The 27671-nt window shown below is 38.1% G+C and overlaps 1 protein-coding gene across 1 annotated transcript in view; it reads right to left on the bottom strand.

Moving 5' to 3' along the window:
- Window positions 1-27671, bottom strand: part of LOC124602586 (ubiquitin carboxyl-terminal hydrolase 34) — a 499996-nt gene that overhangs the window by 361843 nt on the left and 110482 nt on the right. The window contains exons 16-17 of the mRNA XM_047136330.1: window positions 23196-23323; window positions 172-426 (exon numbers count right to left, since the gene is read on the bottom strand). Of these exons, the coding sequence (XP_046992286.1) occupies window positions 172-426; window positions 23196-23323 (383 nt within the window). The remainder of the gene's footprint in view (window positions 1-171; window positions 427-23195; window positions 23324-27671) is intronic.

Here is a 27671-nt window from a genome sequence, read left to right as displayed (position 1 = left end):
AAAAGAATAGTTGCTACTCATCATATAGTGGAGGTGCTAAGTCACAGATGTAGACAATGCCTCATTACCTCCGTATTTGGTGAGTAGCATTTCATCCTGGATTTTCCACTGTTTGTTTTATCCTTTCCATGTGGTTATAGAATCATCTCAAATACACGATTTTGAACTGACCTGAAATTCTCAGGAGAACAAATTGGAGCGTAAATTGTGGTCAGAAACTGCAGACGCACTTGGATTTCAGTCTGATGCGAGTAGAGGCTGTTTTTTGGTCCCTCCTTTGTGTACACCTTCAAATTGTTGAAGAAGCATTCCATCATGTTGTGCTCTCTTTCTGCCCAAGTAGTCACCTGGTGGGTGTCCATTCCACGGAACTGTTGGAATGAGCCAAACAGCTTAGGCAAGAGTCGTAACGATACCACTACAGACCTGCAACAAAGGCAGAAAGCAGCATTCAACAAACATCCTCACAGAGCTGTCCGAGAGGCAGTTGCAGCTTACTTTATGTTTCTGTTGACACAGGCCACTGCTCCTAACATTAGGAAATAGACTTTGGCCAAAACAGAAGACATGCCTGTAATTCCTGAGAGGTATTTGCAGCAAAATCTTCTTCCATTCCTTTCTATTAAAAATTGAATACTCATAAACAAATAAACATGAAATGAGCAAATTAATGTAAACACTGTACAAAAAAAACAAACATGGGAAAATAGTAAGGAAAGAGGACATACAATCTATGGAGAACATACAGTCTATAATCACCAATTATAAAAAAACTCTGACCGTGCAATTTAAAACACTGAAAAACTTAACAATGTATCTTCAAACTTCTGAAAAAGTACTATTCTCTCTCTTTTAAGCAGCAAAAGTAAATCTTACAAGTGACAAGCAACCTCAAGTAAACTGCTTTAACCTCTGTCACATACAAGGTACAGCAGTGCATACTTTAAGAAACCACAGAAAGAGTGAGGTATAAATGCAAATATACATTAAACTAACAGGAAAATTAAATATCATTTGGGACAAGAACTACACCCACGAGTGACATCAGTTTAAGTCGCAGATAGGAGATGGGGGCAAATCAGATGAAAAACCAATAAATATCTGCTACATCCAATGTCCCCGCACAATATACAATGCAAATTTTAGTCTCTAACATTTCCTGCAATGTTTTCATTTCTTCCAAATTCACTAGTGCTGTTTCTGGCACTGCTCCTCCTTCTGGTCTGAATTTTCAATATATTTCTTTCTCCTTCTTCATCTCTTCCAGTATTTCTTTATTTTTTACTTTATACACCAATATAATTTTAGACCCTTTGTATAGCACGACATTTTAACATATCTTCACCTTCACATTTTAAGCTTTCCAATAGCCAGTCCCTTCAATGTATTGCCACACTTCAAGCATTCTGTTCCAAACATCTGTTTCTCTATCCTAGGGCAAAATATTTCACATTTATCAGCCAACTTGTTTGACTGCACATCCATTCATTCAATCGTTTCTTTCATATCTTCTGCTATGATGCAGTTGGACAGTGTTTCCATTTTGTAGAAGCATTTGGTGTATTATTTCCATCTACCTGTTCCTGCGCCGAAGTTTTCGGTGGTAACATGTGTGTTGGTGATACTGTTAATTTTCTCTCACACCTTTCTGCTGATATCATTTCTCAATTATCTATGAAGCTGACAAATTTTCAAATCTTGTTTTATCCATTTTTTATCCTTCTAAAACCCTAAAACAGATTCTCAGTTCTTCATTGACATTTTTTCTCTCTACTTTTTATATTCTTAGAAGTTTCTCCAGTTGGCTCTGAGCACTATGGGACTTAACATCTGAGGTCATCAGTCCCCTATAACTTAGAACTACTTAAACCTAACTAACCTAAGGACATCACACACATCCATACCCGAGGCAGGATTCGAACCTGCGACCGTAGCAGTCACACGGTTCCGGGCTGAAGTGACTAAAACTGCTTGGCCACCACAGCCAGCAAAGTTTCTCAGGTCTCAATTATTTCATTATTTAATATTTATCGCTCCTCTAACATGAAACATGTTAGGCATTTCAAAGCAACACAGACTAACACAAAGCATCTTTTACTAGTAATTTCCAAGTGCCCAAGTTTGAGTAAAGTTATAGTGAATATCCAGAAGATATCTCATCCACAATTCACTTAAAACTTCTGGGATAAGGAGTATTTCTCATTCTACATTTGGAAAGATCAGATTTCAAATATGTCTCCAGTTTTCTATTGGTTTCCCTAAATCCCTCAAGGCAAATTCTCAGAAAGTGGAGGAATCAGCAGTGATTTAATGATACAGCAATGCAGAAGGCAACAGGAGTCATTACATTAAAAATACAAACTATACAGATTGGAAACTGGAAATGAAGTACCGTTAGAAATGACAACATGACCACTTCTCATGCAAATAATAATAATAATAATAATAATAATAAATGCACAGATAAACTAATTCCACGATCTGGTTTCTAGATGTATGTGGATTGCAAGGGGAGTGTTATTGGGAACAAAGTGAACAAGTACTTTACAATGAGAGAAGCGCATGTATGAAAATAACTGAGAAATGTGAGATAGAAAAATTGATGCTATGGAAAGGTAAAAAGGTTAAGTCTGTAGCCCACGTCTCGACCATTGGCCAGACTACAGGTACAGTGGAGCCTTTCTACTCACCGAGGCACTAGGGGTGGTGGGCCCCTCACACCGGCTGCATTTTGTGTCGTCGCCCCCCCCCCCCCGCCCCCCCCCCCCCCCAAAAAAAAGGTAATCATTTTGACGGCACACTGAGTGGACCCAGGACCACTCCCAAAAAAGGTAATCATTTTGACGGCACACTGAGTGGATCCAGGACCACCAGGAGGGACTGGAATAAGGAAAAATATCTGTACCTACATGGTACGGAACTTGGGACCTTCAGGGCCAGAGTCTGGCACTCTACCCACTAGACCAGCACAGTCTCAAGACTAATATTATTAGTTCAGAATTTGTTTTTCTCTATCAGCTCTTGTATGGTCAGAAAATTATTGTTATTCAAATGAAAATTATGGGAAATGATTCTGAAAAAACTTGACTGCACAATTGCACATTCCCTTAAAACAAGCCAGTGAAAATGATGCAACGACAATATATGGGGGAACTTAACAGTCTAGAAAATTTGCGGAAATGCATGAAAAATATGATAGCTGCAAGAGAGGGAAATGTAAGTAAAGGAAAAGAAGACAGAATTAGAGAATAAGGTGGATCTGGGAAGAGGAAAACCAGAGGAAAGGTGTTTCAAGTTTTGAGATACATTCAGACTAGTTATTAGTAACATATTCTTCAAAATTAATGAAACAAACAGGTAAGCCTCCAACAGTTAAGGATGGACAGGAAGATGTCAGCCATATAGAAAGTAACAGCTTCGCAACATTTAAGCAGAGTCAGTTTCATTGCACACACTATATTTTTGCAAGCACAGTAGAATACCACCACTGTTAATCAGTTGGTGTGGTATCCAATCAACATGATTGGCACTCACATTTGATTAAGACCTGAACTGGTGTGAAAGTTGTGACTGAACCTGCAAAGTGTACAGAAGTGTGTTACTATAAAGGAAGAGAAGGACTTCTTCATGAAAAAATTTTGTACTGAGGGCTTCTAGGCATGTTTCATTAGTTTTGCAATAACAACAATCTGAAATGGATAGATTGTTATTCACCACATGGAATGTGTGTTGAGTGGCAGACAGGAACATATCACTTTGGTGAAATGATGTGTTGAATGACATATACCGAACTGACGAATGATCACCAATAGCACCACGACAGTTCATTCTCGTAATAAGTTTGGAATGTTATGCTGTATAGGAATTAATTAATTAATTTTTTTTTTTTATATAAATCTAGTGTGGAATGGAGGCAGCATATCTGCAAGCTAGGATGGCAATGGCAGTATTGACAAGCTCTGCAACACGTGCTAGTTGGCAGTTTATTCCCTGTCAAGTATCATGTCCCGGAGATGGCAAGGCAGAAGGACGCTGGAGACAATCGTGATGATGTCACCGATTCCTAGGGAGTTTTAGGGGTCATTTTCTAGGTTTTATTCATTTATTATATACGGCTTCTGTCACACATAGTCAATCTTGATGTATTGAGCAGATACAGTGTTACAGTTCATCTTTTTTGCTGTGTAATAACAGAAATTCAATTTAATCTGATTGCCAAAGAATTTGATCTGATTGCCAAAGATGTATTTCTACATAATTTTTGTAGAAGTTGGATTTACAATTTCTAGAACAGAAGAAGGTGGAGAGGAGTAGTAGTCCATATCTACATTGAGTTAAAAGATTACTTTGGCTCTTGACTGGAAGTATAGCAAGTCAGGATTATTACCGTATTTACTTGAATCTAAGCCGCACTTTTTTTCCGGTTATTGTAATCCAAAAAACCGTCTGCGGCTTAGAATCGAGTGCAAAGCAAGCGGAAGTTCTGATAAATGTTGGTAGGTGCCGCCACAACTAACCTCTGCCGTCGAATATATGTAGCGCAACACAGGCATGCTTTGCAGGCACAAAGATAAATACCGGCGCCAAAACCTCTGCGTCAGTAAATAAATGTAAAAAAAAAAGGTGGAAGATGAGCTTTTTTCTCCGCCCCGAGTTTCGACCACTGCATTTTCATACTTTATCCAACGAAGTAAATACAAATTCCGTATTGTTCATCTTCGAATGTAGCAGCATTCCAATGTACTATGAATGTCCAACTGACAAGACTTTACAGGTTTGTCAATATGGCCAACTCTACGTTCTGAATTTTTTCATACCTGTGAGAAGAGATGGTTGCTAATAGGAACTTTTATGAATTGTGAATCACATGCAGTATTCTCTTCACCATAATGATAATACGAATATAAACATTTTGCCATGTATTGTTTCGTGTTTGCTGCTATCTCACTTAAATCCTGTCTGCCTAATAAACTACGAAACTAGAGTGAGACAACAGCAAACGTGTAAGAATATACATATCATGTCATGTTTATATTCGTATTATTCTTATGCGTAATAGTGGTACAGTCAGAAATGAAGCACGGCAATTGACTACATTTTTAAATCTAAGATTACTCTAATGTCTGTGCAGAATGTAATGTACTAAAGAGGCGCCTGCAAAGATTTTCAAACGGAGAAAAATTTTCGCTAAACTCTCCTTCAGAACATCTTCTATCATACGCAGTCTATTATTTGGTTCTTGTTGATCATTATCAAAGAAGGCAGCAGTGTAAGTAACAACAAATAGCAGTCTCTTGCCATTGTTTCGGTTATGAGACAATTCCTCTCTTTTTTTATTTTTTATTGTAAGACGCGGTAGCGCGCACAAAAGCAAGCCATGTCGCAACAACCAATGCATGACTCAGTACAGTAATGCATTTTCAGCTTAGAGTGACGTAAACACCTATAACAAAGAGAACGGCACTTATCAGATCAAAGAAAAATATGCAATCAAGTCAAAGCCAGACGAAGCATGTGAAAAAGGAAGGGTACCCGTATAAATACGGACGGAGCGCCTGACGCATAGCAATGGCTACCTGGTGAAGCATAACTGCTAAGCTTACGACTCGAACCAAACTACTGTAGCTGTATCGTCATTCATTCGACCTAAATTGTGTATCATATTACAATGGACCAACTTTGTTTCGATTTGGAGGTGCGGCCTAAAACTTTTCTCTCCTCTTGAATTTTGAGTCTCAAATGTCAGGTGCGGCGTAGATTCGGGAAATTTTTTTTTCCTTGATTTCGAGTCTCATTTTTCAGGTGCGGCTTAGATTCGAGTGCGGCTTAGATTCGAGTAAATACGGTAATTTATAGTGGCGACTGAAAAGTTACAAATTAAATCACACAGGAAGCAGGTGCATTTCATCTTCGAGACCATGACAGAAGTCTAGCATTTCTGTGCTGGAAAATTCAACATGAATTTAGTGAGTAGTAGTAAATATCTACAAGCAGCTATTTAATTTGGATTACATCACAGCACTTGGAAGCAATAAGTCATAGTGCATTACAATGACATTTCATTCTGGCACCCCAATTGATGGACCTACAATGCTGTTGTGTTAGGAAAGTGACAAAATTTGGAGAAGAATAAATTAAAGAGAAGAGAATCATGATTTTGGACAAAGGTTTCATTGGAATACATAACTGCTGTTCTTAGGAATGGAGATCAACAGTCAAGATTACCCACCAACACAAAAGCAGTTCAACAGCATTACAACTGTCTAGTCAATGAGCAAGTATCAAATTTTTCGACTACAATTTCGAAAGAAGAATTTTAGTAGTCTATGAGACAGGAGATCTTCGTTCATGACATAGGAGAACTTCAATTATGTCACCAGTGCCACAACAACTTAACAACTTCATAGCAGTAGTCATGGATCACCTCTGTGGCTTGTTAACTGACAGCATCTGCTTCCGCTGTGTCCCATGCAGTCATGCAATACACCGCATAGGTCCTGCTATCTGTCAGCATCACAACCTGGTGAGCACCGCAAGAGATTCAGTGAGCTGTATTCAGTCTATGTTGAGGTATCTTTGTGGCTGATGGTAGTGCTGGTGTTTGCATTGTGCAGTGAAATGCAAGGGGTTTGACAAAAACAGACTTTGTGGATGTAGTGGAATCTTATGGTCGCTAGTGTTACTGTAGCACACTAATTTTAGTTATAAATGTATTATTGTAGTCATTTTATGCCCAAAAAAATGGTGACATAAAGCAAAGCGATGGATCTACCGGAGTGGTTTAAGAAATTTATTGCACAATTAAATACCAGTATAAATGATATTGTGGGATCAAATGCAGATTTGAAAAGGGAACTAACTGCTAAAATAAAAGTTAAAGGAGGTGAGATTGCAGCTACAGTACAGCACTAGTAAAACTTAAGATTAGAGCTGCATAAGGAGAAATAGGAGATTAACAATAAAATAACTCAATTAGAAAAGACACAGACCACCTCAACAGAGAAGATACAAGGGTTGCCCAGAAAGTATTGCATCACATTTTCTTCTCAGGCGAAAATAATGTTACAAATGCGATACATTATGTACCGTATTTACTCGAATTTAAACCGCACTCAAATCTAAGCCACACCTGAAAAATGAGACTCGAAATCGAGGAAAAAACATTTTCCCGAATCTAAGCCGCACCTGAAATCTGAGACTCGAAATTCAAGGGGAGAGAAAAGTTTTAGGCCGCACCTCCAAATTGAAAGAAAATTGGTCCTCTGTAATATGAGACACAATTTAGGTCGAATGAATGACGATACAGCTATAGTAGTTTGGTTCGAGTCGTAAGCTTAATAGTTAAGCTTTACCAGGTAGCCGTTGCTATGCGCCAGGCACCCCATCCGTATTTATACGGGTACCTTTCCTTTTTAACATGCTTCGTCTGGTTTGAATTGATTGCTTATTTTCTTTGATCTGATAAGTGCTGCTCTCTTTGTTGTAGGTGTTTACATCACTCTAAGCTGAAAATGCAGTACTGTACTGTGTCATGCATTGTTTGTTGTATTCTGATAATGAGTGGTTACAACCTGTCGCCGCTCGCGGCATGGCTTGCTTTTGTGCGCGCTACCACCGCTTTTTTAAAAAAAAAAAAAAAAGAAAGAAAGAAAGAAAGGACTGCGTATGATGGAAGATGTTCTGAACGAGAGTTTAGCTAAAATTTTTCTCCGTTTGAAAATCTTTGCAGACACCTCTTTTGTACATTACATTCTGCACAGAAATTAGAGTCATCTTAGATTTTAAAATCTAATCAATTGCCGTGCTTCATTTCTGACTGTATCCCTATTCGGCATAAGAATAATACGATAATAAACATGACATGATATGTATATTCTTCCGCGTTTGCTGTTGTCTCATTCTAGTTTTGTAGTTTATTAGGCAGATAGGATTTAAATGAGATAGCAGCAAACGCGAAAGAATACATGGCTAAATGTTTATATTCGTATTATCATTATGGTGAAGAGAATACTGCATGTGACTCACAATTCATAAAAGTTCCTATTAGCAACCATCTCTTCTCACAGGTAGGAAAAAATGCAGAACGCAGAGTTGGCCGTATTGAAAAACATCCCAAACAGTCTTGCCAGTCGGATTTTCGTAGTACATTGAAATGCTGCTACATTCGAAGATGAACAATACAGAATTTGTATTTACTTCGTTAGATAATGTATGAAAATGCAGTGGTCGAAACTCAGGGCGGAGAAAAAAAGCTCGTCTTCCACCTTTTTTTTTTTTTACATTTATTTACTGACGCAGAGGTTTTGGTGCCAGTATTTATCTTTGTGTCTGCGAAGCGCTACATATATTCGACGACAGAAGTTAGTTGTGGCGGCACCTACCAACATTTTTCAGAACTTCCGCTTTGCACTCGATTCTAAGCCGCAGGCGGTTTTTTGGATTACAAAAACCGGAAAAAAAGTGCGGCTTAGATTCGAGTAAATACGGTATGTATTATTTGAAGTCTTCTGGGTGAGAGTGCCAAATTTCCATCACTTCAGACAAATAGTGTAGCTGCAGGGCATTTTCAAAATGGTGTCTGTAGATGATGTATGTTACAAGCAATGTGCCATCATTGAATTTTTCATTGCAGAGAAAGAAACTGTGGAGAATATTCACAAACACTTGTGCAGAGTCTATGGAGCATAAGCTGTCAACAGAATTACAGTTAGTCACTGGGCACAGAGGGCACGGTTATCAGAAGGCAGTTAGGCGGAGTTCCACAATTCGCAGCAGTCGGGGAGACTATCAACGGCTGTCACACCTGACCTAGCTCCCTCGCAATTCAACTTGTTCAGGCCATTAAAGGATGCCATTTGTGGAACACGTTTTGAGGATGATGAGGTGGTGGTTCACACAGTGAAGCACCGGCTCTGCCATCAAGACAAGGACTGGTACTGACAGGGTACACATGCCCTAGTTTCGTGTTGGAGGAAGGCCATAGAACGGGATGGAGATTATGTGGAAAAATAGGCTGTGTAGACAAAACATCATTCTTTCATGTGTGTAATTCTCATTACGTTCAATAAAGAATTGTTGAAGAAAAAAAATGTGGTACATTAATTTCTGAGCAACCCTTGTATATTCTGACATAGCTAGAGGGTCTGATTGTGGCACACATCCATTAACTACAGAGTTTGCAGAATTAGATACAGAGTGAAAAATAAACACTTGGCACTAGTGTCAGGTTAAATATTTCAAAACGCGTACAGATTTATGTCAGGTAGCATTTGTCTTTCCCAACTTGACATATTTGGAGTGGTGTAATAGGGTTTCCTTTGAACCGAAGGTTCAAACTGGCGTGAAGTTGGTAACTAACAAACCTCTCACCAAAAACAGTGGATAATAAGATTATCTGATTTTGCTACAAAATTGCAACTGAATTGGTGGAACACATATGTGTCAGAATACTGTGAACAGTTTCATATTGGTTTACCTGACCTGTCTGACATTTTCATAAGATTAAGCACAAATGATGCCATGTTAAAATTTTGGAAAAAAATTACTTAAGAAAAGAACTAGGACAGTGTTATGTGTTTTTACCTTTGCACTTTATGTTATACCCAATAGTAATTTCAAAAATTTCGAGAAGTTTAAAAAGAAACAACTTAAAATATAAAGTTGAATTCCGATGATCTTGTGCACGAATTAAATATACTGAGATAATTTGGGCTGCTTAGAGTATCCAAAATGTTATACTGGGATGCTATTTTCGATGCCAGAAATTCATAGGAATGATTGTTGAGTGTCTTTAGCCTCAGGTAAGCTTACATTCTGCGTGGACCAAATGGATTGACACCCACGAGGCCCAGTGTTGTCTGCTACGTTGTCTAAGATTTAGATTTGCATACAGCTGTGTCTTACATTTTCACTGTATTCTTGAAAAATATAATTAAACTATCCTAGATCTTATAAACATATAATGAACATGGCCACACAGAAAGAGATTACGAGCAATAGCCTGCAGACTTTTGGCAAAAAGAAGGGTAAGAAACGTGGATTACCAAACTTAAAAATCTATGTATATGTGCACAGCAAAATAAGTACTTTATATACAATGGGAAGCTTGTGACAAACGGTTACATTTACATCTGGATTTGTTAAGATAAATGTAAAGGAAACATAGTAAGACATGATATATTAACAATATAAGGATACGAGATGTCTCTTGCAAGAGTATACCAACACTGCGCATACAAATAGAAGTTTGTTTTGGTTAAAGGTGCGTTATGAAGAAGAATCTCTAGCTGATGGCATATTCTCCAGAAAGGGAATTCAACAGGCCGCCTCCTATGAAACAAACCCGACATTCAGTGAACACAGAACTGAAGGTGTACAATTTCCCTCCATCCCCACCCACACTCACAGTATAACAGATAAGGAACACCGACTCGTCACAGTGTAATGTTTTACTGGAAATCCACAACACTGGTCCAATATTCAGCTGGGTCATTCCATATCAAATCACCCAATAAAAAATAAATTTTACACCCACCTCCTTAGATTTTCATGAAATTTGGCTCAAATGATTCTAACACCATCCTGACAACACCTGCAAATTTTTTTTGCTGTATCTCTTATAGTTTTTTAAATAAATTTTTAAAGTTTTTATGTTTTGCATTTTCCGAACCTTCGGAAATGGTAAATTTAATTTGTATTCAAAACTTTAAAATTGCTTATCTTAAAAACTCTTTTAGGTAACATCATGAATTTTTGCATCAAGTTTATTTATTATACATATTTGAAGATAAAATGATACTATTAAAATATATCAATATTTTCTATGAAAAAAAATATATATGTATTTCTCTCTCTCTCTCTCTCTCTCTCTCTCTCTCTCTCTCTCTCTCTCTCTCTCTCTCTCTTTTTAATGGATGTTTTGTTTTATAAGAATTGCAATATCTAGAGTCTCAGACCTGATAGAATGCTCAAATTTGTTTTAATTTACTCTTAAACATATAGGTTACTTGATAAAATAAAAATAATGATGGCTTTTTAACATGTTTATTAATTTTAGTAGATTACATTAGAATTATGTACAAAGATAGTGTACTTACGACACCTATGTATAACACAACTGATTGCATGAAACATTGAATTTTTTGAGTAATTTTGTCTTTTTAATAAACATTAATGCTGATTCAAACTGTTTTTCCACTTCATACCAGAGCTTTCAGTTCTTTTGATACAGTCTTTTTTTAAGTAATACATTCTTCCAGTGCCGCTTGATTGAGGTGCGTCTACTACATAGACTATGTGCTCCAAAGGCACTATGCAAGAATCTTCTCTTTCAGACCAATAAAATGATGCAGCTGGTCCTGAAGGATGTAGAAATAGAATTTCTGCATCATCTTCATCATTGAATATTGTTTTTACCAGTCCAAAGTACCAGTTACCATCATAATTTGCAGCCACATAGCTATTTATGGATGGTTCAACACGAACCCAATCAGAAGAAGAATGGAAAGAAAAGACTAAGAAGGGTTTTACACTATCTGTAGTCCTTCTAATTTCAAGGTTGTTTGTCGGAAGTGGTTTGAAGTTATAAAAACTTCTTGTTCGACAAATGGTTCGGGTTGCTGAAAAATGTTTTTCTAGTTTTAACCGTAGCAAATCAGCTTCTTTTTTGTCAATAAAGTGAAAATGAATGTTTTCAATATTTTTTTCACAAAACTTGTACACATCGATTGCTGTCATTATTTGTTCTTCGTCTGAAAGCTGTAGACTGGCTTTCCTTAAAATTCTTTTAATAGTTCCTCCTAGGCCATCACAAATTGACTTCCCATGACTTGTTGCAAAAAAAAAAACAGTGTTGGGCCTTCAAATTAAAGTCTCTCAAGTGTTCAGTCAAATTTTTAAAACTGTTTCTATTTTTGTACAACCATCTGCAAAGTATTGAACTGAGTCAATGTCAGTATGATGTAATGACAGCCACTTTGTAATTTATTTTTGTACAAAATTAACAAAATCAGTGTCATGTTCTTGGTCATCACTAGTAAAACAGTGGTTGGAAACAAAAACATTGTTTTCCTCATTTCTTACAAAAACTCCAACTGGGTGTAGAGTACAACCACCTCTATTCCAGTGGTAACTTTGGATCTCATTTTGTATAACAAAGGAATAATTTTCACTGAAATTCATCACAATAATTGCTGTTTTGGGTGGTGGGTCTTCTTTCAATCTTTTAAAGGCTGCTGATTGGGATTTTGCTATAAACGAGTGCGGGGTGAGCTTTTCCAATGACCTAACCAATAAAGAAATGTAGTCTTCAGCACTGATAGACTGTTTGATCATTTCTGCCCTGTCTGTGTTAACCCACTGACTGATTACAATTTCTTCTTCTAAATCATAATCTTCACTTAGTTTTTCAGTTAAGTACTCAGTGCAGTATTTGCAGGACAGCTGTCGCAATGATGTAGCATACAGTTTTGGTTTTCCGTGTTGCACACAAGCATCTTAATTAGGTCTTTTTAAGATTCTTCAATTTTCACAGCATCCAGTAGTAGTTTAACATTCTGGTGGATACTGCATACACATACAGTGTGTGTGCCTGCAGCACCAGCAAGGATACACCATTTAGGTCTCAAGAAACAAAATTTTGAAAATCCTACTTCTACCTCGGGATTCTCCCATTTGAAAGAATAACAGAGTTCTCTCAAGTTACACAAAATGAGTCTTTTATGCATGTACACATTTTTTTGAACACTTACTTTGTCTTCTGTTCCAGGTAGCACTCTGGAACTTTCATCCTTTTCATAAAAATCTGTTACAAGTCTTACTGTATTTTCAGAAAGAGTTTTACCTTTTTTTGGACCAGGAGTTTCCAAAATACCCTTTTCAGATTTTAGCTTTCTAGCTTGTCACACCATGTACTCATTTACATTAAATTCTTTCATCACTTTATTTCGACTCCAAGAATCTGGAGCCAAGGTCAGAATCTGGATTTTTCTAGACCTCCCAACAGATGAAATAATCTCTTTCATAAGAGAAATCATTACATCAAAATTAACCTTCCTTTTAAAATAAGACCCTATACTTTGTTCTGACAAGCCATGAAGCTTTATCGGTGTTAAACCTAAATTATCAAGAGCAATGTTTGTTTGTACGAGGGATTCATTTCTGGATTCCAATGATTCTAATTCAACCATGACTTCATCATCCGTTTCACTTTCATTGACTTCAACTCTTAATTTTTCCTCACAAAAGTTACGGCATGTTGAGCAAAGCTTTTGTCCAGGTTTTATGCTAAAATTTTTTTTTAATAATTGTTTAAAAAGATCCAAGCCTACACTTCTCAACGATTTTTTGATGGGCTTTCTGTGTTTTTTTAGTGGGTCTACACATATTGTTTGATACTTTTCAAAAACATTTAAAAAGTAGTAGCTGTGGTGTGAACATATATTCTTAAATTCACACAGATTAATTCCATATCGTAAGTGGATCAAATCTTTTTCTTCCTCACTCAATTCAGATACCGGTTGTAACTTTTTTGAAGGTGTGTAGGTTGTTTGGAAACAGTCAGATTTTTTAAATAACCCTGTGCTACAGGTTTGAATATCTGACATACTGATTTCACTTTTGGTCTGATTACTGTTCTGGTTACTTTTATAGGATATTGGAAAAGAATCTCTGTAAACTAAGTAACAGTACTTACTGAAAGTTCGAATAAACTTAATAAAATACTATCCAAGCACTAAAACTTATTTTCGGTGTCTAAGTCACTTGGTACATTTTATTTTTAAAATATAATTAATATTATTTTAAAAATTAGATAACTACTAAACAGGTTAAAAAGCCAACATAATTTTTCTTTTATCTAATAGCCTATACAATTAAGAGTATTTTAAAACAAATTTGAGCTTTCTATCAGGTCTGAGACTCTAGATATTGCAGTTTTTGTAAAACTAAACATCCATTAGCTTAAAAAAACTTTTAACTTTTTTTTCATTTGGGAGATTTTAATATATCTTTATGGTAATTTTTTTTAACATTTAGATATAATACACAAACTTATTCCAAAATTTCATACTGATATCTTGAGTATTCTTTAATATACAAATTTTTTTAGTTGTGAGGACACGTTTACGCTACGATTTCCGACTGCTGAAACAACGCCAAATCTAAAAACTTTAAAAATTTATTAAAAAAAAACTATAAGAGATAGAGCAAAAAAATTTTACAAGTGCTTCCAGGATGATAAAAGAAGTAATTGTACCAAGTTTCATCAAAATCTGACATGGTTGGTGTCAAGGCCTGGGTGACTTGACATGGAATGACCCAGCTGTCACTTCCATTATTGATATTAAGTACGTGATCAGCAGACAAGCTACAATACCTAAGTGAATTGTTTACTGGTTGTTAGCACCATCATGTTTGACAGGGGAAGTAAGGGAAGTATTCAATTATTTATAAATTATGAGCAATAAATAAGTGTGTAGGATTCTCAAAGATACACACTGAACCTGCCTAATACTGTGTAGGGCACCCGCGAGCATGCAGAAGTGCTGCATCTTTAAGTAGTGCTGGAGGGAACTGACAACATGAATCCTGCAGTGCTGTCCATAAATCCGTAACAGTACCAGGGGATGGAGATCTCTTCTGAACAGCACATTGGAAGGCATTCCGGATATGATCAATACTGTTCATATCTGGAGAGTTTGGTGGTCAGTGGAAGTGTTTAAACTCAGAAGAGTGTTCCTGGAGCCACTCAGTAGCAATTATGGATGTGTGGGGTATCACACTGTACTGCTGGAATTGCCTAAGTCCGTTGGAATGCACAATGGACGTGAATGGATGCAGGTGGTCATACAGGATGCTTACGTACATGTCGCATGTCAGAGTCATATCCAGACATATCAGGGGTCTCATATCACTCCACCTGAACACGTCCCACACCATTACAGAGCCTCCACCAGCTTGAACAGTCACCTGCTGATATGCAGGCTCCATACCTGTACACATCCATCTGCTTGACAACTTTAAACAAGACTCGTCTGACCAGGCAACATGTTTCCAGTCATCAACAGTCCAATGTCAGTGTTGACAGGCCCAGGCGAGATGTAAAGCTTTGTGTCATGCAGTCATCAAGGGTACACAAGTGGGCCTTTGTCTCTGAAAGCCCATATCAATTATGTTCCGCTGAATGGTTCACACACTGACACTTGTTGATGGCCCCAGCATTGAAATCTGCCACAATTTGTGGAAGGGTTGCACTTCTGTCATGTTGGATTATTCTCTTGAGTCATCATTGGCCCCATTCTAGGAGGATCTTTTCCAGCCACAGCAATGTCAGAGATTTGATATTTTACCGGATTCCTGATATTCGCGGCACACTTGTGAAATTGCTATATGGGAAAATTCCCACTTCATCACTGCCTTGGAGATGCTGAGCCCCATCACTCATGCACTGATGTAACACCACATTCAAACTCACTTTAATCTTGATAACCTGCCATTGTACCAGCAGTAGCCGATATAACAAATGCACCAGACACTTGTTGTCTTATACAGGCGTTGCCAACCACAGCGCTATATTCTGCCTGTTTACATATTTCTACCAGTTTCGTTGGCACTTCAGTGTATGAGTTAATTCAGAGTTACAGCAGCACATAGCTAAGTAATTAGTGATTATGTACAGAGTGGTACAATGTATACAGTACAGAAGGAAGCTCAGAAACCAAGTGCAGATTCAGAATACAATAACAGTATGTTACCTCAGAATACATAAAGAAAAGGAAGGTAGTGTTGTTAGCAAAGTAGATGAACCTACCCAAGTTTGATAATCTAGTCTGTATGTTAAATTAATAATTTAATGACTTAAGTATCTGAGCATTGTATGCTAGTCATCATTCATGGAGCAATAAATAATTAATTAAAGAACGTTTGACAACAAAAAGTTATTAACTATTCAAAATATGTGACTCCTCTGGTTCAAAGGCAGTCCTACGAAAATTAAAAGCATTATTTACTTCTAAATGTTCTAATGCATCTCGTACGTGTATGATGAGGAAACCAGCCTAAAATGACTTAAGTAGTGATATTGTTTATTAAAAGTTTTATGTCAGGGATATTTATACCTTTAGTGGTTGGTTAAGATTGGTGATAGGGTTTCGATAGACTTTTAGGGGATGTTAGCGTTATGACGATGACGACGAACAAGTCATCGCCAATGCTAAATAGAAACACACAAACCACAGCAGGTTTGTAAGTAACGTCGATAAGGTGCTGGCTGCAAGGTCTGGATCTGCAACGACTAAAATAATTAGAAGTTGTTGGTAAAAGTAATATATACTATACTTAATTGGTTGCACAGGATTCTTCTTGGCTGCATACATATAATTATGAACAGATAGCTATTGAGGGCTCACTTAGGCCATACATTACGAAGCACCTCATTAGAGGTTGCTTCCTATCAGCTGAAGGCTATGCTACTTTACTACTTGACATCACAAGCAAGAGAGGACGAGAGCTCTTTAGAAACTTGCTGGTCGTGACTTGCGGGTCCAACGATACTAATATGGACCATGGTTGATAACTGCAACCCCTAACAAGTGTGGTATCGAACGTTGATACCACAGTTAGCTTAATTTAGTGTAAATAATTCAGCTAGTTTTCCCACTTTTGATTACAAATGGGAAATAATAAATGGAGTGTTTGGTGTGACTAACAAAGCCTGAGCTACTTTAATAATTTAATTAATCAAATGGATGGAATTACTATTTATGTTACTTCCTTCCCTGTAAGCTGTCAACAATAGGGGGTTAGAACCAATTCTTGGGGCCTGTGGAACTGAAGCCAGGGGTGACAGTTCTGTAGGATTGGTGATTATCTCCACTTTCCAGTTCCCCAGTGAAGTACCTCCCATGGAGGGATCATTGGGGTGGAAGGTGGGATGGTTACCTATTTTCTCAGGACAGCCCAAGAGGCAGAACAAAAGCAATTTCCAGAAGTAGTTAACAAATGGCAAAAGTTTGATGTTTCACTAGTCCTAATAAGTGTTGAACACTTATCTTGAATAACACAAGTATTGTCGATTAAGAAAGATATGTGACTACTTTATCAGAGATAATGTAAAATTGATAAATGATCACAATTTGTAAGGAGTGTAAGTCACTATGAGAATCTGTATTCATATTAAATTAATAATGACACTGTAGGGATGATTGATCAATTAATGCTAGGTCAAGCCCAAGATATAGTCATAGAATTGAAGATGTCACATTTTTAGAGTTGTCAAAATAAAGTCAGATGAAACAATATTTATTACAAAGGAGGTGTGTTATGCAAAAAGACTAATAAAAAATCTGCTCACCAAGTGGCAGCAGGAGAACACACTTCTCAAGGCATTTAAATTTGCAAGCTTTCGGAGCCAGTGGTTCCTTCTTCTGGCAGAAACTGATGTCTGAGGGGAAGAATCCAGATGCCACATGTAGTGAAACAGGCAACGTGATCATGACTTATCATGTTGTAGGGCATGCTTTTTCACAAGATATTGTATGTTGTCAGTATACACCTTCTGCCTACGCCCATTCATCCTAACTGATAACTTGATGGCAGTCACACCAATGTAAAAGGCCAAACAGCATTTGCATTAACAGCTGACATATGATGTGTGTCATTACACAGGTGCCTCTCCTTTTGATAATATATGTTTTACCAATTATGGGCTGGTGTAGCTGATGATAGGAGGGTGCATGGGGCAAGTCTTACAGCAGGGATGGTCACAGGGGTACGAGGCGTGGAAATGGGGGAATATTGGGAGGGCGGCAAAAAGCTATTCTAGGTGTGGTGGGCAAAATGTCACACACAATAGACCTCATTTGGTGGCATGATTTTAGTAAGTCACAGCACTGTTGAAGTAGCTGATTAATACTTTCAAGACCAGAATAACACTGAGTGACACAAGGTATACTTCTAAGTCATTTTTTGGAGGATTCACCACTACCAGGATTGGATGTGATGACCAGGGACATTTGCTTTTCAACAAGGCTGGTGGGGTAATTTATGTTCAGTGAAGGCTGAGGTGAGAATGGTGGTGTGGTACTGTGAAGAGTTTGCATCCGAACAAATACGTTTGCCTTGAATGACAAGGCTGTAAAGGGAGGAAACATTTGACATGGAAAGGATGGCAACTGTAAAAATGTATGTACTGTTGTTTGTTAGTAGGGGTAATTGGGACAGAAGTGTGTAGATGACCTCCAGAGAGGTTAAGGAGGTTAAGGTCAACCAGTTTCCCTACCCTATGGCTCTTATACCTGTGATCGTTCCTGCTGTACGAGTTGCCCTCCTACTACCACCTATACCAGCCCTGTAAATGGCAAAATATATACTATTAAAGGAAGAGTCACCTGTGAAACGACTCGCCATGTACCAGCAGTAATGGAAACACTGTTCAGCCTTTTATGTCAGCTTGATTACCACCCAGTTGAAGTGGCATAGGCAGAGAGTGTATACTGGTACAAACATTATCCCATTGAAGAGCTTCCTCTACAACATGACAGTTGCGATCTCTGTGCCTGTTTCACCAGACATACCATCTGAACTCTTCCCCCAAACACTAGTTTCTCATAACTCTGCAGGTGAGAACTGCCACTGCAGCATGTCTTTGGTTCTCGTCACCCACCTGGCCTTAATTTACATTCTTCGGTCTCACCATTTTTCGCAAAACTACTCCTTTCTTCATTCCCTTTTAATTTTTTATATATTTTATTTTCTGACCTGTCTATTCCCCCCCGCCCCTCCCTACACCTCTACCACTTACAATGCACAATGCATTTAGCTTTCTGCTTTTATTAGCTTGTGCACAATGTTTTGGCAGTAATCTCTATCTTGTGTATACCCTATTTTCCACCTTTAGGTTCTCAGGACTTCAAACCTTGTCTGGTGCAGTCCCCAAAAATCAGTCTTTCATTCTCATCCTGCCCAGTACGTCTCCCCTGACCTGGGGTTCTGGGTGACTTTTCCAAACTCTCCCCATTTTCTAAATGTCATCATTCCCTTTCCCTTGCCCCTCTTTCTTCTCCTTCAATCATTCTGCCAGTAGAAGCCACTGGCTCCGAAAGCTTGCAAATTTAATTACCTTTATATGTGTATTCTCATGCCGCCGCTGGGTGAGTGGATTTTTTTATCCATCCCATTGCATTAGTTTTCAAAAATTGATAATTCTCATTAATATAAAGAAAATATATTAACAGTTTTGGTCATTAAGCTTAAAAAGTGACACCATCAAAGGCACAACTTGTCCAAAAATTTATTTAAAAATGTTAAAGTTGGTTCTAAATGGACACTGTTTATTGGTGTTTTGTAATAGCGATGACACCATTCGCCTTAAGGGAAGAGATTTGTAGTGTGTAACGTAACACTCTGGTGAAGTCATGTGTTGCACGACATGTACAAAAGTGATGAATGATGATCACCATCACGAAAGTTAATTTTACCAATAAGTTTAAAATGATATGCTGTATGGGAATTTGTTTTCTTGTTATTGCATGTAACCTGATGGGGAATGGCTGCAGCATATCTGCAAGCTAGGAAAACAAGCTCTGCAGTAGTGCTGGTCGGTGGTTTATTTCATGTCTTTGGATGCCACCTTGGAAATACGAAGCACTCCATGAAAGGAGGACACTGGCGACAATCGTGATGACATCACGAATACCTTGGCAATTTTAGGGGGTCATTGTGTAGCTTTCATTCATTTTTGATGTATGGTGTCTTCTGTCACAGACTTTCAATCTTGATGTACTGTGAAGATACAATGTTGAGTTCACGTGTGTATTAAAAAGTGCTACTGCCGTCTAATACAAGAAGTTCAATATAACCTGATACCCGAAGATGTATTTCAACATAATTTTGTAGAAAGTTGCAACACTACTTGGATTTACACTTTCTAGCACAGAAGCAGGTGCAGAGGAGAAGAAGTCCATATCTATATTGTGTTACAAGGTTATTTTCACTCTTTACAGGAAGTACAGCAGGTCAGGATTATTAACTTACAATGAAGAACAATAAGTTATTTACAAATTAACAAATTCAGCACACTGAAAGAAGACTGCTAGATAATATAAAAACAAAACAGAATAAAACACACACACACACACACACACACACACACACACAGAGAGAGAGAGAGAGAGAGAGAGAGAGAGAGAGAGATGCAGATGCAAGTCAAGGACTAGTGAAATTTAAGGCCAGGGGGAGGGGGCTGGTGACATGAATGAAGAATACGTTTCAGGGACATCTGCACAGTATGAAAAAGGCAGTGGTTGTGTAAGAACCCGGATGGCACAGGCTATGCAGCAATCATTGAAGTTAACACATCATGTTGGCCAACATGCTCAACTAATTTGGTAATCCAAATCTCTCTGCCACCTTTTATCGATGGTCATTCATGCAGACTGACACCCTGTTAAGATCATGTCCACGTACAATGCTAAACAGTGTTCGCAGCCAAGTTTGCAGATCACATAGCCGCTTTCACAGGTGGTTCTCCCTTTGATGGTGTAAGAGATGCCTGTGACATACCTGGAGTACATGGTAGCGGGAGAATGTATGAGACAGGTCCTGCATATATTTCTAATTTAAGGATATGAGCCATGGGGCAAAGGGTTGGGAGCAGGGGTGATGTCCAGGCTGGCAATGATTTTGCATATCTTGGGTGGATGATAGTATACCATTGTGGGTGGGGTAGAGGGGACACCTCACTTCACAGCATGTTGATAAGCAGTTGAAACCCAGAAGAGAATGTGATTTAGTCGCTCCAGTCCAGTGTGGTACTGAGTCACAATGAAGGGGGGCTTTTTGTGGCTGGTCACTAGATATGTGGGGAGTGATAGATTACTGGGTAGTTAAGGCATGGAAGATCTGTTTATGGACAGGGTGGGGAGGGTAATTTTGATATGTGAAGGTCTCAGTGTGACCCTTGGCATATCTGGAGCAAGACTGCTCATCAGAAATCCATGGCTAGGCTGAAGCAAATAGGCTTCTTGGTGTGGAATGGGTTTTGGTGAGAGTCTTTAATCTCAAAATGCATTGTTTCAGTGGGTGAACACTGCTGTAAAGTATGCTGAAGACAACATAGGCCACGGAAGCGAGTCTTGATCTGAAGATTTTGTTGCATTACAGTCACACGTCTTGGCCTCGCTCACTGAACAGTATTCAGAACTCAGTAGTGCACCGATACTTTGCTCATTGGCATAATCTTTTGTACAACAAGGTGTGAAGCTCATTCCCACAGAGTTGCAAAAGGGTGTGTCACAACTGCTTCACCAAGGACATTGAAGAATTGTTCGCACTAAACAGTTAGCATGCTGGCATTGTACTTGGCAGGGCATGGATGCCTACATTGAACAGATGACATCACAGTGTCACACATGCGCAGACAACCAATCAGCTCCGCCACACACATTTGCAGCTTTGCCTAAAACTCAACTGCCACGGCAATGAGTGCACATTGACTTTGCAGGACCATTTCGGAACATTTGTTGGCTCATACTGGTGGACTCTTTTAGCAAGTAGCGGTGCCTATGAACTCTAGCACGTCACGTAGCACCATTCCAGGGTTGTCTTCAGTTTTTTGCATTCAAGTATTGCCTGAAGTCATTGTTATGGACAGCAGACCTCAGTTCATGTCATATGACTTAGAACAGTTTTGTGAACTAAATGGCATTCATCATCTAACAAGTGTTCCATTTCACCCCCGATCCAAAGGAGGAGCAGAATGCTTCGTATGCACTTTTAAACAACAGATGGCCAAGCTTCGCAATTCCCACACACAGGAACAGGCATTGCAACTCCTTGTCATCACTCCCATCCACACAATGGACCATCACCGGCGGAATTTCTGCACGGCCGCTGCCATCAGATGCTGCTTCACTTGCTCCACCCATTGCAGCATCCAGTGCCACTGATGTTCCACAAGTATCACTTTGCACTGCGTGATCTTGTTCTTTACAGAGTTTTTGGCAGACATCAGCACTAGGAGTGAGGTGAAATCAAGAAATGCATTGGCACATATATGTATCTAATTAGAGGTCCTGATGGTTTGAAGTGCTGCCACCAAAATCAAATTTGCGTTTGTAGTTTGCCTCGGGATTCTGCTGCTCTTATTCTCCCAGATTCACGGCCTCACAAGACCACGCAGCCTTGCAGCCACCTGCGGGTGCCGCCACGGCAGCCCAGGATGAGCCTATGGACACTGCACCCTCGCCTCTGCCATCACGCTCCCTGAACCGATGAATCTGGACCCACCATCGCCATTGCCTTCATCACCCCAAGAGATGCCCTCAGGACTACGCAGTGTTTTCGGGAGGGCGTACCTCTGCTCTCGCATGGCAGATAGTGGGGTACGGCTGGGAGTATGCCATCCTCCACAGCTGTGACTCCCATCTGATCTCTATGTCCAGCTTCCTGCCTCTGTCCCATTGTCGTTTGCATCTTCAGTACCAACAACTGCGGGTGTCGTTTGCATCTCCAGTACCAACAACGGTGGGGCATTTGGAGGGAGAGTGAACGTGCTGGTGTACGCCTTTGCCAGCACACTGGTCGGCACTAGGAAACACTGTATAGCAGGCACTGAGCTAGGTGTGCCTATGATGAGAGAAGCCACGACATGCAGTACACTCAGAAGGATTGTAATGGAATTTGACACCAGCCATGGAAATTTACATATTTATACCAATGAACTTTTTTGAAACATATTTTATATTATGATGGCTGCTATTTGTGTTTTAGAAGTTGTGATAGGAGGATTTGAACTATGAAAGCACAACAACGAGACCCTCAAATTTCAAAATCAGTTACTGTGTTGTGTTAACACTGCTGTAAAGTGTGTCTTAGTAACTTATATATCTGCTACCTCACGTCCACAAAAGTGGATAATAATATAAATCATTTACCACAAATAGCAACCTGCAAAAATATCTTAAAACTACTCTGGACAAAATCCTGTCATAACTGAAGAACTATATAATCAACTCGTCTTTAAATTCCAGTTATACAGAAGAAGAAACAGAATCTCAAAAGTTGTTTCACATAAAAAAGTTGGTACAAAAACAGAAAATCTCAAGTAATTTACATAAGAACCAAACAAATAAGTCTTTGACATTCATAATTAAATTGGGTTCACATGAGTGCACAATGAATAAAGGTAATGTACTAACCAGTTCTTTGCAAGGTTTTCTAAGCACCCTTCAATAAACTTCATCCGAATAACTCTCTCCGTATTGAAGCACAACAGATTTGATAGTGCCTTCTCTGCTTCTACAGCTAGTCCTTCGCCAAGTTGACCCTGTAATATTAAAGTAACCCAGATAAGACATCAGAAATTTAACAAAGTGCCTTAAATAGAGGTTGTTATGTAACAAAAGCTAATTCTGCATGATGCAAAAGGTTTCACAGATCGGCAGTTTTAATCCAACATGAGATTCTTCCAAAGTTTTCAGATTTTTTCCTTCTTTTAAAATTTTTTTAATGGGAGACTAAATTTAGCTGCGTAGTGTTCATAGGCATATATGGCTAAGAGGTAAATGTACGGAAGTCCTATGTTCACACTTCTGACCGTACTCTTAATATCTGCACACAGAGTGGCAGTCCTACTGAGTCTACTCACAATCTAGGTAATGTTAAAAGGTCACATGTTCATTTAACACTGTCTAAATTTCCAATGGGCCTCAGCAGGACAGCTGCTCTTTTTCCACAATGGACAGTGTGTGGGTGTTACAAATGTGGTCTTAAGTTTACATTCTGGAAACTACACTTAACTCCTACGGAGATATAAATATAATGCTAACAATTATTTAATTGTCCAAGAAATAATATTTAGTGGTAAGTTTTTGCAATAAAGCTAGTTTAGAAACATAATGTTTTCCAATAAATGGTATTTCCATTGAGTACACTTAAACTTAATGTACAATTTGTATCATTTTATCCAGAGTCCTCAATGTACAATCTGTATCATTGCATCCTTACGGTTATGTTAGATTTTTGCTTAAGTGAATACAGAAGAATTAACACACATGGTTTCCCACTATTCAAATTCTATTAACACACATATGAACTTATACTGTGAGTGCTAGTATTATTTTATAAAATCACTAAATTAATGGATAATACAATCATAATTCCTTCTCTTGTCAATATATTCAAACAATGTAGAATAAAAAGAAACAGAAACAAACAAACACACACACACACACACACACACACACACACACACACACACATATTTCCACAATAAATACAATATCAAGAATGTCAAAACAGCAGGCAGGCACAAAGCACTAAAAAATTAATTTATACTTTGTGACTGGATTTTGACCAAAAGCATTAAAGATAAAAGTAAAGTTATCATAATATGTCTTCAATAGGATAACAAATACGTTACAAAGCTGAATTTCGAGTCTCAAATTTCAGGTGCCGCTTAGGTTCGGGAAAATATTTTTCCTTTATTTTGAGTCTCATTTTTCAGGTGCGGCTTAGATTCGAGTGCGGCTTAGATTCGAGTAAATACGGTAGGAAACCTACAACAGTTAATTCAGAGGGCTTGCAGAGAAAAATGTGGGTCACTTTACATTGAAGTGAGTTTAGGTCATATGTTACTGTACACAAAGTGCAACCATCACACCAAAATTGTTTTTAAGGGTGGAAGGAGAACCAATCTCACAACTATGTGGAGTAAATATAATTTACATACACGCAATTTGCCAGTGTGCACCATAGCCAAAGCTGTCTTCATGTACATGCTCAATTCATGTCCTGTGTTTCTGGTTCATAGGCAATTAATCACATCTATCACATCCACACTCTAAGTTGACTTTTCAATTACAGTGTATCATAACAAGATTAAATGAAATGGAACTGTCTTTTGGACACTTTATTACACAAGCAAAGTACTGGACTGTTAATGGAAATGTTGACAGTTCAAATACACATTCAATCTTTTTTAAGGTTACTGTTATTTTCCTCCAAGAAAACTATGCTTGCACAGTAATGGGGGTCATAAAATTAGTAGCTCTCATTTTAGTCCACCAATGTAATAAACTGTTTTGTTATTTTATTTCTAGAGCCATGAATGTAAAACTGTGAAAATTTATACAAATAATTCTTCCTTGGATTTAGTTGTTGATAAATGTACTAAAATGTAATGGGAATTTACCTCACCTAAAGACATATTTAGAATTGAGATCTGCTAATCATTCTTTACGTATCAAAAACATATTTAAACCTTCAGTAATAGTTATGGACAAGGCCTCTTATCATTTGACTGTCATCAATAAGGCACCTACAGTAACTTCCAGAAAACAAGACTTGATCGACGGGCTACAGCAGCAAAATGTTCACATACCAGACTACTGTAGAGACTGTGAGTTACTGGACCTCCTGGCTCAGAATAAAGCACCTTTACCTCTACACATTGTAGATGAACTAGCCATCATACCAGTCTCATTTCTGAACTCGTATGGGCCCAAGTTAAGGGTTATGTGGCAGGAAGTACAAAAAATGTACACTGGCAGAAGTGGAAAGATTGACAAATGACGTTATGAACCCCACTTTGTCGTCAGACTGGCATAATGTTGTTCAACACACAAAGAAAGAAATAATGAAAGCATGGGAGAATGTATGTGTAGTAGAAAATAACATAGAACAACTTATTATTTCATTAAATTCTGGGAGCAGTTCTACTGGCTACATAGACGATGGTGAAAGTGAGTCAGATACAATTGCTGTGCATCCATTAGTGGTCTGTAGGTTACCAAATAATTTAGTTGTTTTCACACCAAACAATTTTCTCTGCTTCTTTAGATAATTTGCTACTTTGCGGCATTGGTGTGACTGAGTGTCTCATCTTATTGCTGCTATTCATCTGTAACAAGTGATTAAGTACCTTAATGCATTGCCGTATATATGGCAGTAGTTGACCCCACACTGCCCTCGCCGTAACTAACAAAGACATTGACTACAGTAGGTGGATGATTTGTTTCTTTTTTTGTGTGTGTGTGTGTGAGAGCAATGATCGATTGCATAAGCACATGGCATGCTGTGTACGAGCCAGCAACTTTGCTCCCCATCACTGCCATCTGTCGCCCACAAAGTAATTTTAAACTAAATATAAAGAGTAAATATGATATGGTTTAGAAATATCAGACCTTTTTAAAGAGCTTGTTTTTTATTTTTCTGCTCAGCAAAAAAGTTAAACATTTCCAAGAAGACAAGATTAGACTAATACTTCTGCAAAGAAGCATTTAAGCAAAGAAACCTTTAACGCTTTGGAGAGTGGCCTTTTAGAAGAATACTGGGCCTAGGAAACTGACCGTTTATACCATTACTTAGAGCATTACTGGGATGTATGTAACTGATGTATCTTCAAGAGTAATATTTACTAAAACAAAGACCAAGCTTCCAGATGATATGTGCTTTTCATGCTTACTTTAGTTCTTTGATAGGTTACAAATGGAGAGAGAAAGTATCGTTATCCTTCAAAAGTGTGAGGTGAGTTACTCAGCACAATTTCTTCCACTTGAGCTTCCAAAATTTCTTGCTCACTCAACAAACCTTATGTATTTATAGCAGAATTACAGCTGTGAAACCTAATGAGTACACACATGAAATTACACCAGTATGGTCATATTCGATCAGCAATTCACGACAGATGATGTTATGTTCAGCCAAGGGACATGTAGCGAGGCATCCATACACTGTTCTGATATGCAATAAGTCCAGTTTTTGAGCAATAGATGGCTCATCATCGAGAAAATTGTGGCCCAACCTATACTCGGGCATGGTATTTTTAACACAAAGTTGTGTCCTGACCTATGTTCGGGCTTTGTCTACAAAGTGTTATCATGGGGCACAATGAATCATTAATGTCTGCCATGCACTTTACAGATGTTTGCAGAGTGTACATGTCAATATTTCCATTTTTCCCATTTTCCTAGTTATCTTTTAGTATTAGCAATAAAATAACCTGTTTCCAGAATTTGGTTTCTGTAACACATTATATGCTTCTCTGAGGGGCTATGTGTAAATCTTCCTTGCCAAAAACTTTAATTTACTGTCATTTCTAGGATTGCTTCTGCCTCTGTTTTGGTGTTTCTAAAACTTTAATATGTTTTGCCTCCAATTCTTTTACTTTGTGTAGTGACTTCCCTTTTTAAATATCTCCCATGTCACAATAACCTCCTTCGATGAAAATAATGCATAACTTGACTGGACAAAGAATTTGCTATTCGAACAATGAGTAAGAAAGATTTGTTTAAGGATACATATTTTGTATCCCACCCTGCTGCATGGCATTAACACAGACATAGTAACAAGTGATGACTGATCAGCCTTTCATATGCTCAGACAGATACATTGTGTTCACAGAGAAGAACTGTTCTTGTGCCGTTAAGTTATTGGTGCATACTTTAATAAAAATTCATAAAATGTAACCTTTCATGGCTGGAATTTCAGACTTATTAAAATATTGTACGTTACTGCACCATGATTTAATGACTTTCGTGGAGAAACCCAATGTTTCACATCCGTGTCTCAAGGGCAGTTGAAGTGTATATGAATGCCAAATTCACAACTTGGGTCATTATTAAATTGGGCATTCACAGAAGCATAAACCCTCCTTAAAGCTGTCCTCCACATGA

Source organism: Schistocerca americana, chromosome 1 (assembly GCF_021461395.2).
Source record: "Schistocerca americana isolate TAMUIC-IGC-003095 chromosome 1, iqSchAmer2.1, whole genome shotgun sequence".
In the NCBI taxonomy this organism is placed as follows: Eukaryota; Metazoa; Arthropoda; class Insecta; order Orthoptera; family Acrididae; genus Schistocerca; species Schistocerca americana.
The sequence above is the reverse complement of the archived record's forward strand: the minus strand, read 5'-3'. Positions and strand labels throughout refer to the sequence as shown.